Genomic DNA, 10,914 nt, shown 5'->3' on the forward strand with positions numbered 1-10,914 from the left:
AAAAAATTAATAATTATGTTTAGAAAATTTCTAGTTGAACCTTCCTTTTTTGCACTTCTAGTGTAGAGGAGGATGAATAAAGGAAAATGTCCATAGTGTTTTTTATGTGTTCTGAATCATAAAACCCACATAAACTGAAGCATGTGCTGTATGGTCATCCCTGTCTATTATAAGATGATTTATGCCTATCTAATCAGAGAAGCAGTTGTGTCTTAATGTGAAAAGTAAAAAATAAATCATTGCAAATCGGCTTCACTGAGTGTGTATATATATATACGTTTATATTATGATGTATTTATTATTAAGTATAAGTTTTATAATTTTTATTATTATATTATAATTATTTTCGTTACTGTAAGTATTCCATTAAAGTAGTTAATCAGTAGCGTAGTCAGTACATGAACATTCATGCCCCTAGGGGGGGCTGTTACCCCAACAAACCACTTGTCTTGCGGTCGTTTCATACTTTTTGTTTGTTTTTTGTAATTAAAATTTAAAAAAAAAAAAATGGAATTATATTTATTTATTCATTTATGTATGCATTTTATAAAAGGTTTACAGTCGTTAACTCAGTCGTAAAAATTGCAAGTGACGGAAGTGACGTGATCCACACACACGCGCAGAACTTGTTGTGTTTCCGGTATGGATCGTATAATAAAATGCTAACGTAAACAACTGTAAACTATGTTAATTTAAGGCTCGTTTCGACAGTCTAAACTCTCTCTTCACAATGACGCAGCCGGCAGAGAAAGGTACGTCTGACTGAAGCCAGAATTAACTCATGTATGTGTATTTTTGGAATGGAAAGGTACAATTATTATGTACCTTGTAAAACTGGGGCACTAAAGAACTGACTCAGTCACTTGTAAAGCCAAAATGGTTGACTAATTATCTGTGATATGATTGGTACAAAAAACAAGACCAGGACAACAGTTTGTTTTTCCAATGGTCCCAATCTGTTCTGTTTATACCATATATTAATTATTCTAATGTTTATGCTCTTTTATTAAAGCACATTTTAGTTGTTTGGTAAGAATATCACAATTACCAGTAGATGAGGTTCTCTTGTCATGAGAAATGCATAGCCTATATTTAGGTTTTTATTATTTGTTGTGGAAGCTAAGTACTGTAGCAGTGTTTGCTGTTATTGTTCTATATTTATCAATTATCATACAGGTTGTAAACTCCCATAACAAGGAAATCAAACCTCTTAGAAATGGGGTGGATAAAAGTTTTGACCTTATTGATGGCTTTTTGTTTGCTTTTAAAATAAATTATTGGTAAAATATAAAATTAATGATAGATGAATATTCTTTAATTATTGAAATCCCATGATATTTAACATTGTGTATGTGTAGCATGGTAACTTTGTCTTTCTTTTGGCAACTACTGAGCACTGCATTGACTTTTACTATGTTAGGTTAAGTTTGTATGCACTGTAATTGTCTAGAAGAGAAATCTGACTTATTTCACTACAACATAGATATTAAAATATCCCACCGCAATCTTATAAAGTTGCTTTATGCAGCTCTGTAAAGTTGCTAACCTCAGCTTTAAGTGAGAGGATTTTCCTCCAGACTCGACATCCTCAAAAACGCTGACTACAAGGCTTTGTTTCCGATAGCAAACATTTTCCTCTTTTGCTACTGTTTTAAAATTAGTGATGAGGAAGGTATTTTTATGAGAAAGAAAAAAAATAAAAATAAAAATTAATACTTAATTGCATTACATGAGCTACATCATTATATAACATGCAGAGATTTCAAGGTGGTTAAAAAAAAAAAAAAATCAACTTGCTTTTCAATCATATTGTTGGTATTTCTGTTGCAGCGTATTATCGCTTCGTGGTGCTTTTCTTCAACTGCTTGCTGACGTTCGGCTCCTACTTCTGCTTTGACATCCCTAGTGTTTTGCAAGATCAGTTTCAAGGGGTGAGTGACAAAAAAAAAATGGAATAGAGTTGACCTCCTTAGGAATTGTTATCCACAATAAAACTTTCAACAAATGTCAAAAATAAATAAATAAAAAGAAACTAATGTCAAGCATTGAAATGTATACGTTTAGCTTTTTTTTTTAAATTTTTGTTATTTTTAAGTTTAAAAAAAAGGCTCCATGTGCATTTGATGCAGGGATTTGCATGTCACGATACAGTATACGATATACAGAATCCCAATACTAAACAATACGATATGCATTGCAATATATATCGCAATATCGATAATTATAAGTAAAAAATAGTATGAAATACAATTTTTTTCATTCTTTTTAAAGTTGTGAGAACAAGTACCGTAAATAGTAACTAACTGTAAATCAAGAACCAATATTTGTTTATTTGTTTATTTACTTAAATGCAAATCATAGATTCCCCATTTACTTCAAATAATATCACAGTCCAAATGAAACATTTTAGATTAAAATTCTTGTAACAATATACTGTATGTAATATAAAAAACAAGTGGAATGATTATCAAACTGTCAAATTATATATTTAAAAAAAAAAAAAAAAAGTTAAACTTTTGCTTCTACTACAGATTCTGATTCTGTTCTTAAATTCTTAAAAAAAAAAAAAAAAGTAAATAATCACATATATATATAAAAGTGCAGTGTGTTTTATAAAAATAAAGTGCAATCATCTTCCAAGCTAAAATGCATTGAGGAGTGAGGTAGTTTCTAAAGTCTGTCCTCACAGATGAATTATATTCTCATTGTCACCTGACAGAACCTGACCTGTCCCAATGCGACAGTGACCAATGGAACGACCGACTGTGTGGAAGGACTGGGAATGACTCCAGAACAATACAATTTGCTCTATGCCATCTATGCCTGGACGTAAGCAAGCAAGCAGCACAAGCCCTCATTGGTTGCATTGTGTTTGTGCTGTTAATTGACCTTTGAGGGAAAACTTCTTGTCTTCAGGAATGCTGTGGTCGTCATCATGGCTGGATTCCTGATCGATAAGTTAGGGAATCGCTGTAAGTGCTATCAATATCAGCAGTGTTTGTTTAAGATAATTACAGTGAGAAGGGTGATAGTGACTTGATTTAATTTGGCTGCTCTTTGTAGTCGGCGTGTTTCTGTTCTCCTTCCTGTGTGTTCTGGGCTCGTCATTGTTTGCGCTGGGCTCCCATTTCAAAGGAACTCCTTATCTACTGCCGCTGATGCTCACAGGTCGTCTGCTGTTTGGATCAGGCAATGGATCTCTGACCAGTAAGACTATTAGCAACTTTAAAACGACTTTGGCTGTGTTCGAAACCGCTTAAGTATGATTAGGATGATGAGTGTTTTCATTGAAGAATACTTCCAAGTTTACCAAACTTGCATTTGGAACCTACAACGACAAAAACCTGAAGCACATTGAGGCTAAATATCTCTTCTGAAGGTATTTTAAGTGAGAAAGTGACCAAGTAGAGTATCAAAACGTGCTCATTTGATTAATAAAACTCACGTATACACATTTCAGAGACATGCTATTATGCTACTGACTACACTTTTGGTTAACTTCAAAATAAGAGCTCTATTTACAAAAGAGTTAAAAAATTAATGGAATACAAGTAGTGATGCTTTTGTTTTGAAAAGGAGATGTTTGATTTTTAGCTTAAAGCCGATCCCAGGACGATTTTACATTCCGCTCGCAATGCATCATGGGGCAGTTGAGTAGTATGGGTAACACTATACTTTTAGTTTTATACATAAGGCTGACATTACGCTATTATCTGTCATTAGCATGGATAAGGTGTCATGAAGGCTGTTGTTCAGTGTTGTTAGCTTAATCATGGCACCTTTGGAGCTATGTTGGCATTGTTTGGGTTCGGTGGAGGGATCTAGAGGGGTTAGGTAGGGTTAGGGTTCAGGTTAGGGTAACGAAGGATGCTTAATAACACTTTATTCATGCTAATGACTGGTGTCATGTCATAATAACAGTGTAATGTCAGCCTTTATGTATAAAACTTCCAGTAAAGTTATACCTAAGTATGACTACTGTGCCCACTGTGCATACTTAAAAAATGTCCCGACATAATATACATCCAGGTATTGTTCGCATACTCAATATTTCTGTACTATCTAATATCATTCTTTGGCGTCGGACTTAGTATGAGTAGTACGTTAGTATGCCATTTCGAACACAGCCTCGTTCTGTGAACCCTGGCCATCGTTCCTAAACCACTTTCTTGTTGTCTTTGTATTAGTCGTTCAGAACCGCATCACCGCCTTCTGGTTCAGAGGGAAGGAGCTGGCTCTGGCCTTTGGGTTGACCCTTGCCTTCTCCCGCCTCGGCTCCGTCCTAAACTTCTTCCTCACCCAGAAGTTTGAGGAAAAATACGGCATGCAGTGGACACTGTGGGGTGGTACGTCAAGACCAGTGTCGAACCTTGAAGGCCATGTTCCCTGACTACATCACCTAGGTTTTTTGTTTGCTTGTTTTCTAGGAACACTGCTGTGTGTGCTAGGTTTCTCCTCTGCCGTCATCGTCAGTGCCTTGGACAAGATTGGAATGAAGCAGTTGGGTCTTGATGGAGCCATTCAGGCAGAATCCCGCAAAGTGGTACAAAGAGTTGCCTTCACAGTCCAGTGGATTTGTTGATTCGATCATGGAATAGATCAGTCGATGAAGTAAACATTAACTATCCAAAGTAAATCTGCCTAAATAATATGAATTATATCACATTTTATAATGCATTAAGAGAAATAACAGACTCATTAAATCAGTAATGAGTAATGCATTTAAAAATATTTAAATTAGAGAAGGTGTCACAAAACATTTCACACATTTTTTAGCTGCATATTTGCACATCACACATGCTGGACTATCATGTTTTATTTAAATGGCCCTAAAAATCTCATATTTAATTACTTACAGTGTGATTCCACCAAGTTCATTTTGTCTTCTTTTTGAAAAATATGTTAAGGTTTCATTTGTTTATACAACTTTTTTCAGGTAGTTTACTTTGATCTCCTGCTGATCACTTTGATGTGAAACCCTTAACATGTGAAATCAATACTAAATTTTTGATATGAAACCATAACATATTATTGAAAAAGAAGACAAAATTAACTTGCTGCAATTACTATGTGGAAGTCAAGGACATATCAAAGCGATCAGCACACGCCTCTGACGGAGACTGGCAGTTGACAATTGAAACATGTCAGGAGATCAAGTAAATTTCCTGAAAAAAAAAGTCTTCTGAATAAATGAAACCTCAACATATACAAACAGACAACTTTTTTTCAGGAAATTTACTTTGATCACCTGATATGTTTCGACTGTCAACTGCCAGTCTTCTTCAGAGGTGTCTGCTGATCGCTGTGATGTGATAACCTTAACATGTGAAATAAATATGAAGCCGTAACACAATATTTAAAAAGAAGACAAAATGAACTTGCTGGAATTATTACACAGAAGTCAAGGACACATCAAAGCCATCAGCAGACGCCTCGAAGAAGACTGACAGTTGAAACATGTCAAGAGATCAAAGTAAATTTCCTGAAAAAAAAGTCGTCTGTAAGTTATATGTTATGGTTTCATTTATTCAGACAACTTCTTTTCAGGAAATTTACTTTGATCTCCTGACATGTGTCGACTGTCAACTGCCAGTCTTCTTCAGCGGCCTCTGTTGATTGCTTTGATATGAAAACCTGAACATGTAAAATTAATATAAAACCTTAATGTATTATTGAAAAAGAAGAAAATGAACTTGATGAAGTTAGTACGCGTAAGTCGAGGACACATCAAGGCGTGTCAGGAGATCAAAGTAAATTTGCTGGAAAAAAAGTTGTCTGAATACATGAAACGTTATTATTTACAATGTGGTCACATCAGTGAGAGTGTTCTCTGAGGTAATATTCCAAGTAAAGCACACCAGGAGGATTAAGGATTACGTGCTAAAGCTCTAAGTTTCATAATGGATAACAGTAAACCTTTAAAATGACCTGTAGACTCTGTTTTGCTGCAGATTTTCACCTGACTATACTTGTATTGATCTGTATTATATTTGTATATTTGTACATGTGTATTATATTTTCCTGGAGGTGTGCACTTGTATTTAATCCATATTTGCTGACCATTATTTTTTGTAATTATGTAATTATTTCTGGAGCATCTGTAAAAAAAAAAATACAATTCCCCCCTTGGATAAATAATGTATATTTTATTCTGATTATAGACAATAACTCATGTTCTGTATTTGCAGAGAATTCAGGATGTGAAGCTCCTGTCCCTGAGGTACTGGCTGCTGGTTCTCACCATCATGTTCTTCTACAATGGAATCTTCCCCTTCATTGCTGATGCCAGGTGAGATCACAGAGACCTGTTAATAATGGTCCCATCAGTGTGTAAATGAGGAACACCAATGTAAAACTAGACACTTTTATACATTGAAATCTGCCGTGTCACCCTCAGTAAGTTCATCCAGGATAAATACAGCGGCTACAGCCAGAAGGAGGCGGCTTATATTGCAGGGGCGGTTTATGACAGCTCTTTGGTCCTCTCAGCCAGCGTTGGTATCCTCATAGTGAGTATAGCCCCACACCTCAGGCTGCTTGAGAGAAAGCAGTGCACATGTTGAAGGTTACACTCTTTCCCGTGTGTTTTAGGATTACGTCGGTTTGAGAGGCATTTTCGCTGTAGCCTGTGCCGTCCTGACGCTACCTGTGTTCGGGCTCCTGGCCTTCACCTTTGTTCCTCCTCTGGTCTCCACCATATGGCTCGGAGTCACCTACTCGTTTGCTGCTGTGAGTGAATGTCATTTTGTAAACCGTACTGGGAACTCAGTTTACGACCTGCCTTTTCCCCTCTTCTTTTCCTCCTGTTTTCCCACTTTTCTTCTAAATACGGGGCGCTGCCCCTGTGACGACCCACAGTTCTCCTGCCCTTGTCCTCCCATGTTATTTGTGATTGTCTTTTCATGTTTCTTGGATGGGATGAAACTGAATTGAAATTTTGCTGCTCTGTTGCTCTGGAACATGTGCAATGACAAATAAAGATTGATTGATTGATTGGACAAGTATAGCTTACAGCTCTGCAGAGGCACAAAATATCAATCATAGAACTTTTCCCTCCGTGTGCAGGCCAGCATGTGGCCGTCCATCCCCCTGGTCGTTCCTCAGGCCACCCTGGGAACAGCCATGGGCCTGGCCACCTCCATTCAGATGGTTGGGATTGGGGTCTCCAACCTCATTGTTGGACAGATTTTGGGCAAGTCGAGGTAAAAAATAAACCTTAAATCATAATACAGTATATCTTTTCCATTCCAACCATCTTCTCTCTGTTTTTCACTTTTGTTCCTTGTTTGTTTTCCAGTGAGACCAAGATCCCCCTGTGGAGATGGCAGAGGATGATGATCTTTATGTTAGCGAACACCGTTGGGTGCATCCTCACCTCAGTGCTGCTCAACATTGTCGATCGCAGACAGGTTGGTTTTTCAGACATGTTTTAGCTGCTTCTTTTTAGTCTTTGGCTGATACGTTTTTCTCTACAGGGCGGGACCCTGAACAAGACCACCAAGAGATCAGGACAGTTGGAGCGGGACTCTGACCGAGAGCCGCTCGCCCCTGCAGAGGAACCGCTGAATGAGGATGATGATGATGATGACGACGGTGACGGTGTTGTTCGCACTCGTTCTATCAACTCATGAGGTTTTCACTTTGTCAAAGGAGAGTTTTGTCTCTCTCTTTACATTGTAGCTCAGAAAGTATTCACAGTCTGACACAGTTTTGCACTCTACCTAAATATTCCCTAATCCAAAACCTTCTGTTAATCACATTTTTAATGTCAAGAATATTTTATTTGTAAAAGTCAATAATCAGACACTAGTAAAGAACTAATTGAGCAGTGCTGGTGTTTAGCTGCTTTTTGACTAAACTGATACTGTTCATTGAGAAATGGGTTTAGGATTTTTAACTTTGCCTTAAATATTTTCCACAAAGTGTTAAGAATAATTTCCAGCATAACTTTATTGTCGTATTTTCCACTAAAGCCACATCACCTCCCCTTACATGTCAATAGGAGCTGTAACTAGCGCATTTAGAGGAGGAGTAGCTCAGTGAATCACACTAATCATGGTAAACTTCAACAATTGTCACAAAAAAATCATGTCAGTGTTTATTAGTTCATGCTCATTTTTGTTATACATAAAAAAAAAAAATGAAAATATAAACAAAATGCAGTTTTTTAATGTGTTTTTGTCGATTTTCTTCTTACTGCTTTGCCTTCTTATGTGAATTTTAATGATAAAATCAAAAGTCGTCTTTATTCTTCAGGTTTTGAACATCAAATGTTAGTCGATTGTTATTGTTGGTCTTGTTTCATTGTTGTTACACCAACTTAAGGGAACTGAGGCCAGTAGGTGGCGCTCATTGCATTGGTTTATGATGATTGGCTGTCACTGGGTTGTTTTTCACAATGACCTCATTCACATGTTATTTATTCATGACATAAATCTCACTGTCAACAGATTCAGGAGCTCACCACTAAACGTGTGATGGATGTTCTTGTTAGAAAATGAAAAGAGATTCTTTTTCTAAGTCGGGGGATGTTATTATTGCTGCGTTATATTGAAATCAAATTCAGATATCAGCATTTTTTTTTATATTCGTCAAGTTTTACTGTTTTTCTGATTTATTTTTAAACAGTTAATATTTGAATTCAATTTAAAGCTTTTTAAAATAAGGAATTGGTCAAAAAATTTATTTGTCCTAAAATAAAAATGTTTTAAAAAAATCTGACAATTTTGAAATATTTAAAAGCTCTTTATAAAAATCATTATTATTCACTTTTTATTTTGGGGGGATTTGATTTCTTTAAAACAATCACTGATTGCAGATATTTGTACAATGAAGAATTGTTGAGCAATATAAAAAAAGTGTATCAAACTGGCTGATCATTCTCTTTGATTATTGAGGTTACACTAACAGTTACTTTGTTGTACCATGTTTTTTACATACTGTTTTAAAAATAGAAAATAGAAGTTGTATGATTGTTACTATTTCGTGCTGAGGTAATCAACTTTTATCACAGCGAGGCCACAAAAATATGTTTTTCTCTCATTCTGTGTATATTTGTTGTTGTCTTACTCGTTGTGAAGCATTTTGTGCATTTCTGTAGTCCTTTTGTGTATTTTTCCTGTAAAATATATGGGTTTTTTGGAGTCATATTGTATATTTGTGTGCGTCATTTTGCGTTTTTTGGAGTAATTTTTGTGTATTTCTGTTGTCGTTTTGCTTGTTTATTAGTGCTGTGGGTTTACGTCATTTTTTATGTTTTTTTTTTTCTCTTTTTATGTACTTTTGTTGTCATTTTCTGTAATTTGGGGTATTTTTGAGTAATTTTGTGTATTACTGTTGCCGTTTTTCTTCATTTTTGTAGTAGTTTTGCGTGTTTTTGGAGTATTTTCTGTTTTTATCTTGTCTTTTACTGTATTTTCCTACAATATTGTAAATCTTTGTTTTTTATGTATTCTTGCTCTTGGTTTGTGTATTTTTCTGTCATTTTGTACATTTACTTTGGGAACCACATAAAATTAGAATTTAGGCCGAATGTGGCCCCCGGGCTGCCAGTTGCCTATGTGTGATTTAGTGGGTGTGACCCTGGAGGAGTATTTAACGTGAGCATAAGTTTAAAGGAGGCATTGTTTTAGTTAACTGTGTCTGAGCTTCTATTTCTGTACAACAGGAAGTGTCCAAATTTATCCTGACAGACTCTTGTGCTCTGAAACAATGCCAGCGTCCTGCTGAGACAGCATTATTCCTACACATTACAATGAGATCAAGCATCTGCTTTAGTCCCTGGTCTAATGCCAAGGTAAGTATAGTGATCCCTGTGTTGAAAAGCTATATTTTTCAAAGTAAAAGTATAGAATTATTAGAACTGTAAAGGAATAAAATACAATATTACTACCATCTTACACTTGGCCATTTGAGTTGGAAGGTAATAGTAGAAGAAGGAAAATTGATTAATCAAATAAATTAGGATGAAAAATTTGCAAAAACAAATTGAAAACCAAGTGAAATATATACTGTACATATTTAATAAAATTTAAACATTGAGCTTCTGCTTTAGTCCCTGGTCTAGCACCAGTGATCCCTGTCATGAAAAGCCAATTAATTTATGGAGCATTTTTCAAAGTAAAAGTAGTGAAATATTAGGACTGTAGAAGAATTTGAGTTGGGAGGTAATGATAGAAGAAGGAAAATTGATAAATAAAATAATGTAGAAAAATATATATTAAGAAAATTGAAAACCAATTGAGGAGGAGGAGTAATATGGTAAAACTGAATTTATTGAAATGTTTTTGTATTCTTTTTTATATTGCATTGGATTTTTTTTTAATTTATTTATTCTGTTTTTTATTGTAAAGCGTTCTTGGGTGTCCTGAAGGGCGCTTTCAAAATAAAATGTATATTTTTATGATTATTTTGTTATTATTTTATATTTAAATGCTAAAAATTTTATGTAAACATTGTTTTTATTTATTTTTTAAGTGTTTATTATTATTCAGTAAAAAATAATAAAGTTAAAACCAAATTTAAACATCTTGAATTTGGCATAAAATCGTCCATGTTCTCTGTACGGTATGAACCAGTATGGAAACTGATAACGTGAGAGATCCAGTGTAACATGTAATTTAAAGCTAATCAGATACATAACTGGTTCCAAGACCATTAGAAGCTTTAAATTAATGAATTCTGGTCCTCGCTTGAGTTTATTCAGTAAAGTTTTGGGGATAATGTTCCAATTCTCACTGGATGTTACGGTGCTTTTCTTACAGTGTTTTTCTTTCTTCTTTTCATACAGAAGCTTATTGCATTCACAGAAGAAGAAAAAAGTTTTGTTTTTTCTGAATTGATGAGATATAGGTAAATAAAAAGAATTGGCCTTATTTTCTGTTTTCATGGGAAATATTTTGCTTTTTTTCCCCT

The 10,914-nt window shown here is 35.1% G+C and overlaps 1 protein-coding gene across 1 annotated transcript; it reads left to right on the top strand.

The window, feature by feature from the left end:
• Window positions 1-620: 620 nt before the first annotated feature.
• On the top strand, window positions 621-8,868 carry mfsd1l (major facilitator superfamily domain containing 1-like). Its single transcript, XM_028476407.1, has 13 exons — window positions 621-752; window positions 1,831-1,931; window positions 2,720-2,829; window positions 2,917-2,972; window positions 3,064-3,207; window positions 4,188-4,346; window positions 4,428-4,543; window positions 6,189-6,289; window positions 6,398-6,509; window positions 6,592-6,729; window positions 7,066-7,202; window positions 7,298-7,409; window positions 7,476-8,868. The coding sequence occupies exons 1-13, from the start codon at window positions 731-733 to the stop codon at window positions 7,629-7,631; spliced, it is 1,464 nt and encodes a 487-aa protein (XP_028332208.1). The 5' UTR covers window positions 621-730; the 3' UTR covers window positions 7,632-8,868.
• The last annotated feature ends 2,046 nt before the right edge of the window (window positions 8,869-10,914 follow it).

Source organism: Gouania willdenowi, chromosome 19 (genome assembly GCF_900634775.1).
Source record: "Gouania willdenowi chromosome 19, fGouWil2.1, whole genome shotgun sequence".
NCBI classification, from domain to species: Eukaryota; Metazoa; Chordata; class Actinopteri; order Blenniiformes; family Gobiesocidae; genus Gouania; species Gouania willdenowi.

Bases quoted from the DNA above. Each gene is read 5' to 3' on its own strand.
- mfsd1l (XM_028476407.1), top strand. From the start codon at position 731: ATGACGCAGCCGGCAGAGAAAG. The intron at 753-1,830 runs GTACGTCTGACT...TTTCTGTTGCAG, and splicing joins GACGCAGCCGGCAGAGAAAG to CGTATTATCGCTTCGTGGTG. The intron at 2,973-3,063 runs GTAAGTGCTATC...TGCTCTTTGTAG, and splicing joins CGATAAGTTAGGGAATCGCT to TCGGCGTGTTTCTGTTCTCC.